The sequence below is a fragment of the Thermobia domestica genome, chromosome 1, assembly GCF_964235325.1.
Source record: "Thermobia domestica chromosome 1, izTheDome1.hap1.1, whole genome shotgun sequence".
NCBI classification, from domain to species: domain Eukaryota; kingdom Metazoa; phylum Arthropoda; class Insecta; order Zygentoma; family Lepismatidae; genus Thermobia; species Thermobia domestica.
The window spans coordinates 22,373,659-22,393,569 of NC_137454.1; the positions used below are offsets into that span (position 1 = coordinate 22,373,659).

At 37.1% G+C, this 19,911-nt stretch overlaps 1 protein-coding gene across 1 annotated transcript in view; it reads right to left on the bottom strand.

Annotated features, from left to right (window-relative positions):
• LOC145662171 (putative 1-acyl-sn-glycerol-3-phosphate acyltransferase acl-2) overlaps window positions 1–19,911 on the bottom strand; it is a 91,933-nt gene that overhangs the window by 62,296 nt on the left and 9,726 nt on the right. The window contains exons 2-3 of the mRNA XM_081727916.1: window positions 17,889–18,117; window positions 14,165–14,301 (exon numbers count right to left, since the gene is read on the bottom strand). Of these exons, the coding sequence (XP_081584042.1) occupies window positions 14,165–14,301; window positions 17,889–18,117 (366 nt within the window). The remainder of the gene's footprint in view (window positions 1–14,164; window positions 14,302–17,888; window positions 18,118–19,911) is intronic.

The window sequence follows — 19,911 nt, forward strand, 5'->3', positions numbered from 1 at the left end:
ATCTAGGGGTACACTTGAAATAGAAGGGTATCTAGGGGTACACTTGAAATAGAAAGGTATCTAGGGGTACACTTGAAATAGAAAGGTATCTAGGGGCACACTTGATATAGAAAAATATCTAAGGCACACTTGAAATTGAAAGGTATCTAGGGGCACACTTGAAATACAAAGATATCCAGGGCACACTTGAAATAGAAAGATATCCAGAGCACACTTGGAATTGAAAGGTATCTAGGGTCACACTTGAAATAGAAAGGTTTCCTGGGGCACACTTGAAATAGAAAGATATCTAGGGACACACTTGATATAGAAAGATATCCAGGGCACACTTGAAATAGAAAGGTATCTAGGGTCACACTTGAAATAGAAAGGTATCTAGGGGTACACTTGAAATAGAAAGGTATCTAGGGGCACACTTGAAATAGAAAAATATCCAGGGCACACTTGAAATTGAAAGGTATCTAGGGGCACACTTGAAATAGAAAGATATCCAGGGCACACTTGAAATAGAAAGGTATCTAGGTTCACACTTGAAATTGAAAGGTATCTAGTTGCACACTTGATATGGAAAAATATCTAAGGCACACTTGAAATAGAAAGGTATCTAGGGTCACACTTGAAATAGAAAGGTATCTAGGTTCACACTTGAAATTTAAAGGTATCTAGGGGTACACTTGAAATAGAAGGGTATCTAGGGGTACACTTGAAATAGAAAGGTATCTAGGGGCACACCTGAAATAGAAAGATATCCAGGGCACACTTGAAATTGAAAGGTATCTAGAAGTACACTTGAAATAGAAGGGTATCTAGGGGTACACTTGAAATAGAAAGGTATCTAGGGGTACACTTGAAATAGATAGGTATCTAGGGGCACACTTGAAATAGAAAAATATCCAGGGCACACTTGAAATTGAAAGGTATCTAGGGGCACACTTGAAATAGAAAGATATGCAGGGCACACTTGAAATAGAAAGATATCCAGGGCACACTTGGAATTGAAAGGTATCTAGGGTCACACTTGAAATAGAAAGGTTTCCTGGGGCACACTTGAAATAGAAAGATATCTAGGGGTACACTTGAAATAGAAAGGTATCTAGGGGCACACTAAAATAGAAAAATATCCAGGGCACACTTGAAATTGAAAGGTATCTAGGGTCACACTTGAAATAGAAAGATATCCAGGGCACACTTGAAATAGAAAGATATCCAGAGCACACTTGGAATTGAAAGGTATCTAGAGTCACACTTGAAATAGAAAGGTTTCCTGGGGCACACTTGAAATAGAAAGATGTCTAGTGACACATTTGAAATAGAAAGATATCTAGGGCACACTTGAAAGTGAAAGGTATCTAGGTTCACACTTGAAATTTAAAGGTATCTAGGGGTACACTTGAAACAGAAGGGTATCTAGGGGTACACTTGAAATAGAAAGGTATCTAGGGGCACACTTGAAATAGAAAGATATCCAGGGCACACTTGAAATAGAAGGGTATCTAGGGGTACACTTGAAATAGAAAGGTATCTAAGGGCACACTTGAAATAGAAATATATCTAGGGGCACACTTGAAATAGAAAGATATCCAGGGCACACTTGAAATTGAAAGGTATCTAGGGGCACACTTGAAATAGAAAGATATCCAGAGCACACTTGAAATTGAAAGGTATCTAAGGGCACACTTGAAATAGAAAGATATCTAGGGGCACACTTGAAATAGAAAGATATCCAGGGCACACTTGAAATTGAAAGATATCCAGGGCACACTTGAAATAGAAGGATATCTAGGGGTACACTTGAAATAGAAAGGTATCTAGGGGTACACTTGAAATAGAAAGGTATCTAGGGGCACACTTGAAATAGAAAAATATCCAGGGCACACTTGAAATTGAAAGGTATCTAGGGGCACACTTGAAATAGAAAGATATCCAGGGCACACTTGAAATAGAAAGATATCCAGAGCACACTTGGAATTGAAGGGTATCTAGGGTCACACTTGAAATAGAAAGGTTTCCTGGGGCACACTTGAAATAGAAAGATATCTAGGGACACACTTGAAATAGAAAGATATCCAGGGCACACTTGAAAGTGAAAGGTATCTAGGTTCGCACTTGAAATTTAAAGGTATCTAGGGGTACACTTGAAATAGAAGGGTATCTAGGGGTACACTTGAAATAGAAAGGTATCTAGGGGCACACTTGAAATAGAAAGATATCCAGGGCACACTTGAAATAGAAAGATATCCAGGGCACACTTGAAATTGATAGGTATCTAGGGGCACACTTGAAATAGAAAGATATCCAGGGCACACTTGAAATTGAAAGGTATCTAGGGGCACACTTGAAATAGAAAGATATCTAGGGGCACACTTGAAATAGAAAGATATCCAGGGCACACTTGAAATTGAAAGATATCTAGGGGCACACTTGAAATAGAAAGATATCCAGGGCACACTTGAAATTGAAAGGTATCTAGGGGCACACTTGAAATAGAAAGATATCCAGGGCACACTTGAAATAGAAAGATATCCAGAGCACACTTGGAATTGAAAGGTATCTAGGGGTACACTTGAAATAGAAGGGTATCTAGGGGTACACTTGAAATAGAAAGGTATCTAGGGGTACACTTGAAATAGAAAAGTATCTAGGGGCACACTTGTAATAGAAAAATATCCAGGGCACACTTGAAATTGAAAGGTATCTAGGGGCACACTTGAAATAGAAAGATATCCAGGGCACACTTGAAATTGAAAGGTATCTAGGGGCACACTTGAAATAGAAAGATATCCAGGGCACACTTGAAATAGAAAGATATCCAGAGCACACTTGGAATTGAAAGGTATCTAGGGTCACACTTGAAATAGAAAGGTTTCCTGGGGCACACTTGAAATAGAAAGATATCTAGGGACACACTTGAAATAGAAAGATATCCAGGGCACACTTGAAAGTGAAAGGTATCTAGGTTCACACTTGAAATTTAAAGGTATCTAGGGGTACACTTGAAATAGAAGGGTATCTAGGGGTACACTTGAAATAGAAAGGTATCTAGGGGTACACTTGAAATAGAAAGGTATCTAGGGGCACACTTGATATAGAAAAATATCTAAGGCACACTTGAAATTGAAAGGTATCTAGGGGCACACTTGAAATACAAAGATATCCAGGGCACACTTGAAATAGAAAGATATCCAGAGCACACTTGGAATTGAAAGGTATCTAGGGTCACACTTGAAATAGAAAGGTTTCCTGGGGCACACTTGAAATAGAAAGATATCTAGGGACACACTTGATATAGAAAGATATCCAGGGCACACTTGAAATAGAAAGGTATCTAGGGTCACACTTGAAATAGAAAGGTATCTAGGGGTACACTTGAAATAGAAAGGTATCTAGGGGCACACTTGAAATAGAAAAATATCCAGGGCACACTTGAAATTGAAAGGTATCTAGGGGCACACTTGAAATAGAAAGATATCCAGGGCACACTTGAAATAGAAAGGTATCTAGGTTCACACTTGAAATTGAAAGGTATCTAGTTGCACACTTGATATGGAAAAATATCTAAGGCACACTTGAAATAGAAAGGTATCTAGGGTCACACTTGAAATAGAAAGGTATCTAGGTTCACACTTGAAATTTAAAGGTATCTAGGGGTACACTTGAAATAGAAGGGTATCTAGGGGTACACTTGAAATAGAAAGGTATCTAGGGGCACACCTGAAATAGAAAGATATCCAGGGCACACTTGAAATTGAAAGGTATCTAGAAGTACACTTGAAATAGAAGGGTATCTAGGGGTACACTTGAAATAGAAAGGTATCTAGGGGTACACTTGAAATAGATAGGTATCTAGGGGCACACTTGAAATAGAAAAATATCCAGGGCACACTTGAAATTGAAAGGTATCTAGGGGCACACTTGAAATAGAAAGATATGCAGGGCACACTTGAAATAGAAAGATATCCAGGGCACACTTGGAATTGAAAGGTATCTAGGGTCACACTTGAAATAGAAAGGTTTCCTGGGGCACACTTGAAATAGAAAGATATCTAGGGGTACACTTGAAATAGAAAGGTATCTAGGGGCACACTAAAATAGAAAAATATCCAGGGCACACTTGAAATTGAAAGGTATCTAGGGTCACACTTGAAATAGAAAGATATCCAGGGCACACTTGAAATAGAAAGATATCCAGAGCACACTTGGAATTGAAAGGTATCTAGAGTCACACTTGAAATAGAAAGGTTTCCTGGGGCACACTTGAAATAGAAAGATGTCTAGTGACACATTTGAAATAGAAAGATATCTAGGGCACACTTGAAAGTGAAAGGTATCTAGGTTCACACTTGAAATTTAAAGGTATCTAGGGGTACACTTGAAACAGAAGGGTATCTAGGGGTACACTTGAAATAGAAAGGTATCTAGGGGCACACTTGAAATAGAAAGATATCCAGGGCACACTTGAAATAGAAGGGTATCTAGGGGTACACTTGAAATAGAAAGGTATCTAAGGGCACACTTGAAATAGAAATATATCTAGGGGCACACTTGAAATAGAAAGATATCCAGGGCACACTTGAAATTGAAAGGTATCTAGGGGCACACTTGAAATAGAAAGATATCCAGGGCACACTTGAAATTGAAAGGTATCTAAGGGCACACTTGAAATAGAAAGATATCTAGGGGCACACTTGAAATAGAAAGATATCCAGGGCACACTTGAAATTGAAAGATATCCAGGGCACACTTGAAATAGAAGGATATCTAGGGGTACACTTGAAATAGAAAGGTATCTAGGGGTACACTTGAAATAGAAAGGTATCTAGGGGCACACTTGAAATAGAAAAATATCCAGGGCACACTTGAAATTGAAAGGTATCTAGGGGCACACTTGAAATAGAAAGATATCCAGGGCACACTTGAAATAGAAAGATATCCAGAGCACACTTGGAATAGAAGGGTATCTAGGGTCACACTTGAAATAGAAAGGTTTCCTGGGGCACACTTGAAATAGAAAGATATCTAGGGACACACTTGAAATAGAAAGATATCCAGGGCACACTTGAAAGTGAAAGGTATCTAGGTTCGCACTTGAAATTTAAAGGTATCTAGGGGTACACTTGAAATAGAAGGGTATCTAGGGGTACACTTGAAATAGAAAGGTATCTAGGGGCACACTTGAAATAGAAAGATATCCAGGGCACACTTGAAATAGAAAGATATCCAGGGCACACTTGAAATTGATAGGTATCTAGGGGCACACTTGAAATAGAAAGATATCCAGGGCACACTTGAAATTGAAAGGTATCTAGGGGCACACTTGAAATAGAAAGATATCTAGGGGCACACTTGAAATAGAAAGATATCCAGGGCACACTTGAAATTGAAAGATATCTAGGGGCACACTTGAAATAGAAAGATATCCAGGGCACACTTGAAATTGAAAGGTATCTAGGGGCACACTTGAAATAGAAAGATATCCAGGGCACACTTGAAATAGAAAGATATCCAGAGCACACTTGGAATTGAAAGGTATCTAGGGGTACACTTGAAATAGAAGGGTATCTAGGGGTACACTTGAAATAGAAAGGTATCTAGGGGTACACTTGAAATAGAAAAGTATCTAGGGGCACACTTGTAATAGAAAAATATCCAGGGCACACTTGAAATTGAAAGGTATCTAGGGGCACACTTGAAATAGAAAGATATCCAGGGCACACTTGAAATTGAAAGGTATCTAGGGGCACACTTCAAATAGAAAGATATCCAGGGCACACTTGAAATAGAAAGATATCCAGAGCACACTTGGAATTGAAAGGTATCTAGGTTCACACTTGAAATTTAAAGGTATCTAGGGGTACACTTGAAATAGAAAGGTATCTAGGGGTACACTTGAAATAGAAAGGTATCTAGGGGTACACTTGAAATAGAAAGGTATCTAGGGGCACACTTGATATAGAAAAATATCTAAGGCACACTTGAAATTGAAAGGTATCTAGGGGCACACTTGAAATACAAAGATATCCAGGGCACACTTGAAATAGAAAGATATCCAGAGCACACTTGGAATTGAAAGGTATCTAGGGTCACACTTGAAATAGAAAGGTTTCCTGGGGCACACTTGAAATAGAAAGATATCTAGGAACACACTTGATATAGAAAGATATCCAGGGCACACTTGAAAGTGAATGGTATCTAGGTTCACATTTGAAATTTAAAGGTATCTAGGGGTACACTTGAAATAGAAGGGTATCTAGGGGTACACTTGAAATAGAAAGGTATCTAGGGGCACACTTGAAATAGAAAGATATCTAGGGGCACACTTGAAATAGAAAGATATCCAGGGCACACTTGAAATAGAAAGGTATCTAGGGTCACACTTGAAATAGAAAGGTATCTAGGGGTACACTTGAAATTGAAAGGTATCTAGGGGCACACTTGAAATAGAAAAATATGCAGGGCACACTTGAAATTGAAAGGTATCTAGGGGCACACTTGAAATAGAAAGATATCCTGGGCACACTTGAAATAGAAAGATATCCAGAGCACACTTGGAATTGAAAGGTATCTAGGGTCACACTTGAAATAGAAAGGTATCCTGGGGCACACTTGAAATAGAAAGATATCTAGGGACACACTTCAAATAGAAAGATATCCAGGGCACACTTGAAAGTGAAAGGTATCTAGGTTCACACTTGAAATTTAAAGGTATCTAGGGGTACACTTGAAATAGAAGGGTATCTAGGGGTACACTTGAAATAGAAAGGTATCTAGGGGTACACTTGAAATAGAAAGGTATCTAGGGGCACACTTGATATAGAAAAATATCTAAGGCACACTTGAAATAGAAAGGTATCTAGGGGCACACTTGAAATACAAAGATATCCAGGGCACACTTGAAATAGAAAGATATCCAGAGCACACTTGGAATTGAAAGGTATCTAGGGTCACACTTGAAATAGAAAGGTTTCCTGGGGCACACTTGAAATAGAAAGATATCTAGGGACACACTTGATATAGAAAGATATCCAGGGCACACTTGAAAGTGAATGGTATCTAGGTTCACACTTGAAATTTAAAGGTATCTAGGGGTACACTTGAAATAGAAGGGTATCTAGGGGTACACTTGAAATAGAAAGGTATCTAGGGGCACACTTGAAATAGAAAGATATCTAGGGGCACACTTGAAATAGAAAGATATCCAGGGCACACTTGAAATAGAAAGGTATCTAGGGTCACACTTGAAATAGAAAGGTATCTAGGGGTACACTTGAAATTGAAAGGTATCTAGGGGCACACTTGAAATAGAAAAATATCCAGGGCACATTTGAAATTGAAAGGTATCTAGGGGCACACTTGAAATAGAAAGATATCCTGGGCACACTTGAAATAGAAAGATATCCAGAGCACACTTGGAATTGAAAGGTATCTAGGGTCACACTTGAAATAGAAAGGTTTCCTGGGGCACACTTGAAATAGAAAGATATCTAGGAACACACTTGAAATAGAAAGATATCCAGGGCACACTTGAAAGTGAAAGGTATCTAGGTTCACACTTGATATTCAAAGGTATCTAGGGGTACACTTGAAATAGAAGGGTATCTAGGGGTGCACTTGAAATAGAAAGGTATCTAGGGGTACACTTGAAATAGAAAGGTATCTAGGGGCACACTTGATATAGAAAAATATCTAAGGCACACTTGAAATTGAAAGGTATCTAGGGTCACACTTGAAATAGAAAGATATCCAGGGCACACTTGAAATAGAAAGATATCCAGAGCACACTTGGAATTGAAAGGTATCTAGGGTCACACTTGAAATAGAAAGGTTTCCTGGGTCACACTTGAAATAGAAAGATATCTAGGGACACACTTGAAATAGAAAGATATCCAGGGCACACTTGAAATTGAAAGGTATCTAGGGGCACACTTGAAATAGAAAGATATCCAGGGCACACTTGAAATAGAAAGATATCCAGAGCACACTTGGAATTGAAAGGTATCTAGGGGTACACTTGAAATAGAAGGGTATCTAGGGGTACACTTGAAATAGAAAGGTATCTAGGGGTACACTTGAAATAGAAAAGTATCTAGGGGTACACTTGTAATAGAAAAATATCCAGGGCACACTTGAAATTGAAAGGTATCTAGGGGCACACTTGAAATAGAAAGATATCCAGGGCACACTTGAAATTGAAAGGTATCTAGGGGCACACTTGAAATAGAAAGATATCCAGGGCACACTTGAAATAGAAAGATATCCAGAGCACACTTGGAATTGAAAGGTATCTAGGGTCACACTTGAAATAGAAAGGTTTCCTGGGGCACACTTGAAACAGAAAGATATCTAGGGACACACTTGAAATAGAAAGATATCCAGGGCACACTTGAAAGTGAAAGGTATCTAGGTTCACACTTGAAATTTAAAGGTATCTAGGGGTACACTTGAAATAGAAGGATATCTAGGGGTACACTTGAAATAGAAAGGTATCTAGGGGTACACTTGAAATAGAAAGGTATCTAGGGGCACACTTGATATAGAAAAATATCTAAGGCACACTTGAAATTGAAAGGTATCTAGGGGCACACTTGAAATACAAAGATATCCAGGGCACACTTGAAATAGAAAGATATCCAGAGCACACTTGGAATTGAAAGGTATCTAGGGTCACACTTGAAATAGAAAGGTTTCCTGGGGCACACTTGAAATAGAAAGATATCTAGGGACACACTTGATATAGAAAGATATCCACGGCACACTTGAAATAGAAAGGTATCTAGGGTCACACTTGAAATAGAAAGGTATCTAGGGGTACACTTGAAATAGAAAGGTATCTAGGGGCACACTTGAAATAGAAAAATATCCAGGGCACACTTGAAATTGAAAGGTATCTAGGGGCACACTTGAAATAGAAAGATATCCAGGGCACACTTGAAATAGAAAGGTATCTAGGTTCACACTTGAAATTGAAAGGTATCTAGTTGCACACTTGATATGGAAAAATATCTAAGGCACACTTGAAATAGGAAGGTATCTAGGGTCACACTTGAAATAGAAAGGTATCTAGGTTCACACTTGAAATTTAAAGGTATCTAGGGGTACACTTGAAATAGAAGGGTATCTAGGGGTACACTTGAAATAGAAAGGTATCTAGGGGCACACCTGAAATAGAAAGATATCCAGGGCACACTTGAAATTGAAAGGTATCTAGAAGTACACTTGAAATAGAAGGGTATCTAGGGGTACACTTGAAATAGAAAGGTATCTAGGGGTACACTTGAAATAGATAGGTATCTAGGGGCACACTTGAAATAGAAAAATATCCAGGGCACACTTGAAATTGAAAGGTATCTAGGGGCACACTTGAAATAGAAAGATATGCAGGGCACACTTGAAATAGAAAGATATCCAGGGCACACTTGGAATTGAAAGGTATCTAGGGTCACACTTGAAATAGAAAGGTTTCCTGGGGCACACTTGAAATAGAAAGATATCTAGGGGTACACTTGAAATAGAAAGGTATCTAGGGGCACACTAAAATAGAAAAATATCCAGGGCACACTTGAAATTGAAAGGTATCTAGGGTCACACTTGAAATAGAAAGATATCCAGGGCACACTTGAAATAGAAAGATATCCAGAGCACACTTGGAATTGAAAGGTATCTAGAGTCACACTTGAAATAGAAAGGTTTCCTGGGGCACACTTGAAATAGAAAGATGTCTAGTGACACATTTGAAATAGAAAGATATCTAGGGCACACTTGAAAGTGAAAGGTATTTAGGTTCACACTTGAAATTTAAAGGTATCTAGGGGTACACTTGAAACAGAAGGGTATCTAGGGGTACACTTGAAATAGAAAGGTATCTAGGGGCACACTTGAAATAGAAAGATATCCAGGGCACACTTGAAATAGAAGGGTATCTAGGGGTACACTTGAAATAGAAAGGTATCTAAGGGCACACTTGAAATAGAAATATATCTAGGGGCACACTTGAAATAGAAAGATATCCAGGGCACACTTGAAATTGAAAGGTATCTAGGGGCACACTTGAAATAGAAAGATATCCAGAGCACACTTGAAATTGAAAGGTATCTAAGGGCACACTTGAAATAGAAAGATATCTAGGGGCACACTTGAAATAGAAAGATATCCAGGGCACACTTGAAATTGAAAGATATCCAGGGCACACTTGAAATAGAAGGATATCTAGGGGTACACTTGAAATAGAAAGGTATCTAGGGGTACACTTGAAATAGAAAGGTATCTAGGGGCACACTTGAAATAGAAAAATATCCAGGGCACACTTGAAATTGAAAGGTATCTAGGGGCACACTTGAAATAGAAAGATATCCAGGGCACACTTGAAATAGAAAGATATCCAGAGCACACTTGGAATTGAAGGGTATCTAGGGTCACACTTGAAATAGAAAGGTTTCCTGGGGCACACTTGAAATAGAAAGATATCTAGGGACACACTTGAAATAGAAAGATATCCAGGGCACACTTGAAAGTGAAAGGTATCTAGGTTCGCACTTGAAATTTAAAGGTATCTAGGGGTACACTTGAAATAGAAGGGTATCTAGGGGTACACTTGAAATAGAAAGGTATCTAGGGGCACACTTGAAATAGAAAGATATCCAGGGCACACTTGAAATAGAAAGATATCCAGGGCACACTTGAAATTGATAGGTATCTAGGGGCACACTTGAAATAGAAAGATATCCAGGGCACACTTGAAATTGAAAGGTATCTAGGGGCACACTTGAAATAGAAAGATATCTAGGGGCACACTTGAAATAGAAAGATATCCAGGGCACACTTGAAATTGAAAGATATCTAGGGGCACACTTGAAATAGAAAGATATCCAGGGCACACTTGAAATTGAAAGGTATCTAGGGGCACACTTGAAATAGAAAGATATCCAGGGCACACTTGAAATAGAAAGATATCCAGAGCACACTTGGAATTGAAAGGTATCTAGGGGTACACTTGAAATAGAAGGGTATCTAGGGGTACACTTGAAATAGAAAGGTATCTAGGGGTACACTTGAAATAGAAAAGTATCTAGGGGCACACTTGTAATAGAAAAATATCCAGGGCACACTTGAAATTGAAAGGTATCTAGGGGCACACTTGAAATAGAAAGATATCCAGGGCACACTTGAAATTGAAAGGTATCTAGGGGCACACTTGAAATAGAAAGATATCCAGGGCACACTTGAAATAGAAAGATATCCAGAGCACACTTGGAATTGAAAGGTATCTAGGTTCACACTTGAAATTTAAAGGTATCTAGGGGTACACTTGAAATAGAAAGGTATCTAGGGGTACACTTGAAATAGAAAGGTATCTAGGGGTACACTTGAAATAGAAAGGTATCTAGGGGCACACTTGATATAGAAAAATATCTAAGGCACACTTGAAATTGAAAGGTATCTAGGGGCACACTTGAAATACAAAGATATCCAGGGCACACTTGAAATAGAAAGATATCCAGAGCACACTTGGAATTGAAAGGTATCTAGGGTCACACTTGAAATAGAAAGGTTTCCTGGGGCACACTTGAAATAGAAAGATATCTAGGAACACACTTGATATAGAAAGATATCCAGGGCACACTTGAAAGTGAATGGTATCTAGGTTCACATTTGAAATTTAAAGGTATCTAGGGGTACACTTGAAATAGAAGGGTATCTAGGGGTACACTTGAAATAGAAAGGTATCTAGGGGCACACTTGAAATAGAAAGATATCTAGGGGCACACTTGAAATAGAAAGATATCCAGGGCACACTTGAAATAGAAAGGTATCTAGGGTCACACTTGAAATAGAAAGGTATCTAGGGGTACACTTGAAATTGAAAGGTATCTAGGGGCACACTTGAAATAGAAAAATATGCAGGGCACACTTGAAATTGAAAGGTATCTAGGGGCACACTTGAAATAGAAAGATATCCTGGGCACACTTGAAATAGAAAGATATCCAGAGCACACTTGGAATTGAAAGGTATCTAGGGTCACACTTGAAATAGAAAGGTATCCTGGGGCACACTTGAAATAGAAAGATATCTAGGGACACACTTGAAATAGAAAGATATCCAGGGCACACTTGAAAGTGAAAGGTATCTAGGTTCACACTTGAAATTTAAAGGTATCTAGGGGTACACTTGAAATAGAAGGGTATCTAGGGGTACACTTGAAATAGAAAGGTATCTAGGGGTACACTTGAAATAGAAAGGTATCTAGGGGCACACTTGATATAGAAAAATATCTAAGGCACACTTGAAATAGAAAGGTATCTAGGGGCACACTTGAAATACAAAGATATCCAGGGCACACTTGAAATAGAAAGATATCCAGAGCACACTTGGAATTGAAAGGTATCTAGGGTCACACTTGAAATAGAAAGGTTTCCTGGGGCACACTTGAAATAGAAAGATATCTAGGGACACACTTGATATAGAAAGATATCCAGGGCACACTTGAAAGTGAATGGTATTTAGGTTCACACTTGAAATTTAAAGGTATCTAGGGGTACACTTGAAATAGAAGGGTATCTAGGGGTACACTTGAAATAGAAAGGTATCTAGGGGCACACTTGAAATAGAAAGATATCTAGGGGCACACTTGAAATAGAAAGATATCCAGGGCACACTTGAAATAGAAAGGTATCTAGGGTCACACTTGAAATAGAAAGGTATCTAGGGGTACACTTGAAATTGAAAGGTATCTAGGGGCACACTTGAAATAGAAAAATATCCAGGGCACATTTGAAATTGAAAGGTATCTAGGGGCACACTTGAAATAGAAAGATATCCTGGGCACACTTGAAATAGAAAGATATCCAGAGCACACTTGGAATTGAAAGGTATCTAGGGTCACACTTGAAATAGAAAGGTTTCCTGGGGCACACTTGAAATAGAAAGATATCTAGGGACACACTTGAAATAGAAAGATATCCAGGGCACACTTGAAAGTGAAAGGTATCTAGGTTCACACTTGAAATTCAAAGGTATCTAGGGGTACACTTGAAATAGAAGGGTATCTAGGGGTGCACTTGAAATAGAAAGGTATCTAGGGGTACACTTGAAATAGAAAGGTATCTAGGGGCACACTTGATATAGAAAAATATCTAAGGCACACTTGAAATTGAAAGGTATCTAGGGTCACACTTGAAATAGAAAGATATCCAGGGCACACTTGAAATAGAAAGATATCCAGAGCACACTTGGAATTGAAAGGTATCTAGGGTCACACTTGAAATAGAAAGGTTTCCTGGGGCACACTTGAAATAGAAAGATATCTAGGGACACACTTGATATAGAAAGATATCCAGGGCACACTTGAAAGTGAATGGTATCTAGGTTCACACTTGAAATTTAAAGGTATCTAGGGGTACACTTGAAATAGAAGGGTATATAGGGGTACACTTGAAATAGAAAGGTATCTAGGGGCACACTTGAAATAGAAAGATATCTAGGGGCACACTTGAAATAGAAAGATATCCAGGGCACACTTGAAATAGAAAGGTATCTAGGGTCACACTTGAAATAGAAAGGTATCTAGGGGTACACTTGAAATAGAAAGGTATCTAGGGGTACACTTGAAATAGAAAAATATCCAGGGCACACTTGAAATTGAAAGGTATCTAGGGGCACACTTGAAATAGAAAGATATCCAGGGCACACTTGAAATAGAAAGGTATTCAGGGGCACACTTGAAATTGAAAGGTATCTAGGGGCACACTTGATATAGAAAAATATCTAAGGCACACTTGAAATTGAAAGGTATCTAGGGTCACACTTGAAATAGAAAGATATCCAGGGCACACTTGAAATAGAAAGATATCCAGAGCACACTTGGAATTGAAAGGTATCTAGGGTCACACTTGAAATAGAAAGGTTTCCTGGGGCACACTTGAAATAGAAAGATATCCAGGGCACACTTGGAATTGAAAGGTATTTTAGGTCACACTTGAAATAGAAAGGTATCTAGGGACACACTTGAAATAGAAAGGTATCCAGGGTCACACTTGAAATAGAGAAAGTTATCTAGAGACACTCTTGAAATAAAAAGGCTCTAGTGATTTTTCGTCATCAATATGTCAAACATCTATCTACATTGGATAAAACTTAGTACAAATGGTTGTATAATATGGTAATTCTTACTCAGCAGATCAATGACCGATTGGTGATTAGCCACAATTACAGCGGGTCTATTAGCATCTTGAATGTTTTCTCGTCCTCTGATGTCTAGAGTAACTCCAACTAACTTCAGCACTAACGTACACAGATATGAAAACTCCCTGAAAAACGAAATAAGTAAAAATAATGACTACAATAGGAAGCATATGTTAATATTGGAAAACTTAGATTCTGAAAATAGTGTTAATTGAAGTTCCCTCTATTTTAAACAATATATACGGGCCAGGTCAAAGTGATGGACCCGATTTCTCTTTGCGGGCTTCCTTATCATGTAAATATCTGTGATTTAGTGTGCGTGTGACTTAATTCCGTGTGATTTCTTCAAGTAGGGTTTTGTAAAGGATCATGTACGTACCATCACTTCCAATAAAATTGAATGGCCTGTGTGCCCGCATCACAGCAGCCATCGTTGATATTGATTGGAACATGCTGGAAAAGGTTTGGCACGAGATATATTATAGACTTGACGTGTTACGCAAAGTGCTGACTTAGAACACTTGTGGTATATTTCAAGAAAACTTTTACTGTTTTTTTTTTTTTTTTTTTTTTTTAGCACATCTCTCACAATAACATATATTTATTAGCTTTAAGAGAATATATTACTGAAGTCAGGTCCATCACTTTCAGTTGCCTGTATATTGGCAATAAGAGAAGAAATACATATTACATTTTTTTAGTAAGACTATTCATGGCTTTGGATTAATTGTTTTAACAAAAGAGACACTGACCAAAGCTTAAAACTTTACTTTATTTTAAATTATAATTTGTAACTGTTTCGGATATCTAGCATATCCTTCTTCAGACACGATCGAAATTAATTAATGCTAGATATCCGAAACAGTTACAAATTATAATTTAAAATAAAGTAAAGTTTTAAGCTTTGGTCAGTGTCTCTTTTGTTAAATACATTTTTTTCTTTAATAATTCAAGGCTATGAATATTATTGTTTAATAATAGGGTAAGAACCCCTAATATGAGGATAGGCACCTAAATTGAAACCCCTAACTATCTTGTGAAGCAGGAGCTGCAATCTAGTGGAAGCGAGCTAAAACAGGAGAAAATAGCCCACCACAGCACCGGAAGTCACTTGAGCTCGTTATGTGGAGAGTTGTTAGTATAGTGGAGGCTGAAAGAAATTGTGCCTCTACAAAGTTTTCTTTTTTTTTTTTTAACGTTAACATATCAGACGCTGAAAATGGAGAAGGTAAATTGATATTCATTCTATCTTTACTTTCTTCTATGCCAGTGAATATGCGTATTGCAACATGTAATGACTTATTAGTTTTCTTCCACTTACATTTGAGATGGTGTTAATCATTTATCGGTCGAATGTCTTATTATGAGACCATTAACGGGTTCAGTATATAAGACCGGTCTCATAATGTGATCCGTATAGTAATATTGGGTCTTATATTAGGATCTCATTTGTATTGACATTTCTGTATTCACAAAGTAGTTTCTTAGACTTAGTCCTGGACATAGAACCAGTGATTTCGTTGACATTGTACTGTCATTTTGGACACATTTCTTCTCATTTCGTATATATTTCCACATAAAAAGAAGTCACCAAAAATCGTTGCAGCTTATGTGCACGGAAAATATAAAAATTTTCAGTGCATATATTCTAAAATTGAAGAAAATGAGTTAGATTGGAAGTGTAATGTTTTACATTTTTGTGCAATCACATGATTTATCTTAAAGACAGTGTTGAATGGTGAATTAATAGAACAACTAATTGATCAACTAATACACTAGATAGTAGCCTCGGTCTAAAGACAGCCACTTGCTACAAAGGGAAACCGCCTCTGTGTGCGGTTTCTTTTCATACTCTCTTGATTGTTTTTTTCTCTCCATTGAAAACTAACTGACAGGTAATAAACTGAATCCAAGCTGTTGTCAAATCTTTGCCAACTATTCTTTTTCTTTCCTCCTTTCTCTTAAACAGCGGTTTCCCTATGTAAGTAAGTGGCTACCTTCAGACCGAGGCTACTATACTTCATATTTTTTTACTAGTTACTGCGAAAATCCTCGTAAAATCAATCAACTTTAATTCTTTGTTCAATTATTATGATTTTATCAGTAAATATAGGGATTCAAGTATATTCAAAGTATTCATACTACTAATACAAGAAAGTCATTTCGTCGCTGAGCCTCGAAGAACCGCGATGTGACATTTTTTGTCGAAAATTAGTTATGTCGTGCAAATAAACCAGAAAGCTATCAGACAGCGTCCGTTCTCCCTTATAATGTCATAAGTTAATATTCAATTGTTTCGCCACAAAAATGAAAAATTATAGATTGAAATTAAAGGCTTCTGGTTCTTATCACGTACGCATTGATTAATGTATACAAAATTTAATCCTATATTGTGCTTATAAAGGCGCAAAAGGTGTTACGTAAACACAAAAATAGTATCCTAATATATATAATACTGTTGAAGCAAGCTACAACAATGTGCAGTGCATAATACTATATGCAGAACCAATTTTATTTCATTTTTCAAATGTTTCCGTGTATTTGACAAAATTTTAGGAGTTCGAAATGTTTTTTGCTTCTCCTGAAAAGTTGTGGTTTTAACACACAGCGGTTCTTCGAGGAGCAGCGATGTTTTTTTTATTATTATTATTGTTTTAATCCTTAAGCAGGCCCGTTGAGGTATAATGTACTCTACTGTAAGTCTTTATAATATGACAGCTTGTTTCTTTAGGATTTCAACTGCTATTCGAGGTATTTGTTCATTGTTCTTATAACAAGTGAGCAGATGCAGTGGAATGTGTTTCATACGCGTTTGACTGGGAAATATTCTTCATTTATTTCAAGTGGATGCGAATGGGAATCAAATGGCATGACACAAAAATGTCATTGATCTGAAAGTTACAAGAAATTCAATGTAGTTGGCAATCCTGGGTTTATTAATATCATTAGAAATTAATAATTAAATAATGTGATATATATTATAACACTAATGTGCATCTAAATAATGTTAAAATTGTACTGCATCAGAAAAGTTCCTCATAATGTATAAAAGCAGATAAATTTCAATTAGTTGGCAATCCTGAGTATATTATTACTTATTATAGTTTATATATGATATACTATGATTGCATTAGTAGTCTACGAATGATTGTGCATATGATTGCTAACCTACACGAAAATAAACATATGGGGTATGATGTTCCCCCACGCGCCTGTTAAACTTACGGGAAATGACGCGAAAGGCCTTATCATTGCGAAATTAAAATACTGCTAATTTTGCAGTAATTATGTGATATCTTCAAATAGATAAAAGATAATCAAAATGTGGAACAAGATCGCTCTAGAGAATATTATATTGCATGAGGGTACCGTTATCACGAGTCACCTAGTAGATTTCCGTTTTGCAGCCATTTAGAAACGCGAAAATAAATGCCGATTTTTTTTTAAGTGGCTGGAAATCGAAAGAAGATAAGTGAGTTGTGATAACGGTATCTCGTGTAAAATAATATTGTCTTGGGCGATTTTGTTACACATTTCGATTGTTTTTTTTTTATCTATTTGAAGATATCACATAATTACTATAAAATTAGCGGTATTTTAATTTCGCAGTGATAAGGCCTCTTAAGGGTTAAATAAAAGCAAACTAAAAGCTATAAACGAAAGATCTCAATCTTTCGAGGGCTCTAGTGCCAGGGAGGCTATAAAAACTTACCGATTCAAGCCACGCTGATGACATCTTCCAATCTGGAAGGGAATTGCCAACAGAGGGACTACAAAAATTGATCCAACGGCCAGTATTGCAAACGAGATAATGTATCGTATCCTCGCGTTCGTGTGGTACAGAAACAGAAGTCCTATAGAGATCCACGCGAACCACATGATGCCTGATTCCACTTCTACAGGTTCACTCATATGGGTCATGTTTTGAGGATGCACTGAACCTACAACAGAAGTTCAAGAAAGGTGAGCATCTTAACTGTATCAAAAGCCTTACATAGATAATAATAATAATAATAATAATAATAATAATAATAATAATAATAATAATAATAATAATAATAATAATAATAATAATAATAATAAAGTAATACACTTCTGAAAATAGTTTAACGGAAAAACACATTTTGTCAAAATTACAATTTCGTAATAAGTGTTCATTTCCTGTTATATTAAGTTATGCTACCTTATAATCCTTCGTCAAATTGGAACTGGTTATGCTATTCCTAGGCCTGAAACATGCGTTTTGTTATCGGTTTAAAGCATAAATTTATACGCAATATCAGTGGAAACTTAAGCTGAGTTCACAATTAAACAGAGAGTACTTTGACAAGTATTAACATGACCCACGAGAATTTTTTTTTGTCTCGTCTGAAAAAAAAAAGTAGAAGTTTTGTCTCTCTTCTTGATTCTCGAAAAATTCTTTTAACTCTTGATTTTCAGAAAGCTTTTTCCACCAAGTCTAAATCTCTGTCGTCTGGTTTTGTAAATTTACGTTCATGCATTTAAGTATCTCCAGGGAAAGTTCTCAAAAATATCAGATGTTAAACTAAAAGAAGGTGTATTCATTGGACCCCAGATACGTCAATTGATGAAATATGACATATTCGAATCAAAACTGAGTGAGGTGAAACGGAAAACCTAAAATTCCTTTAAGAGTTGCTCAGCAAACTTACTGGGAAATAACAAAAGTGCGAACTATGTGCAACTAGTGGAGGAGTTGTCAAACCTGCACACTATGGGATGCAACATGCCACTGAAAGTGCATTTTCTACACAGTCACCTCTCTTTCTTTCCCGAAAACCTAGGAGCTATCTGATAAGCACGGTGAGAGGTTCCACCAATCCATTCAGACACTGGAGCAGCGGTACAAAGGAAAATCTGGTGTGTCAATGCTCGCAGATTTCTGCTGGAACTTGGCAAATGACACGCTCCCCATATCACACGAGACGCAAGCTTCATAAGTGTTTCTTTTCGTTTGAGTGCCTATATATAAATGCAGTGATTTCAGCCGCAGCTTTGCCTCACTTACACGTAAAAACTTTGTAGTTTTCATTGTTACGGGCATAGAAGTGTTTCGCAGTTTGACGTCGCATTTTTTTTTTTTTTTTTTTCAAATCTTGCATTTTGTCGCATTTTGGGCTATACAATTGCACATTTTGTCGCCAAGTAAATTAGTTTACAAGATTAAATATACAATATTATACAAACTCTAATACAGGCTTAATATACGTACCGTATTTCATGAACTTGCGAAAAAACCCTTGCCCCTATTCATTGTTTGTCAGTCTAATATGAATGGAAGTGCCACGAAACACAAAGATGTACATTTTCGTTTATATTTCTAACAGTGAGATCCAGATGTGCCTCGTATAACATCTCGTTTTTACATCAGTCATAATATTTATTAAAATTCATACATTAAAAGAAGCCTTTTAATCTTTATTTATAAATTTCTCAACAATCGGACCTGATACGGTATATCTGACTTCAGATTCATAACCAGAAAGTAAAAAACTATAAAGAACACCTACTTTAATTCAGGAAAGAGAAAATTTGTAGGACAGTGTTATTTAATGAATATTTAGAATTTATTTGAAAGTTAGGGTTCTAAACAAATCTTAAATGGTATTATCATATATACCATTAGGGCTAAAATGTTCGTCTATCACTATAAATTATCGTATAGTTGGCAAGTCTGATATAACTCCACATTTGATGATTCACGGAGAACAGCA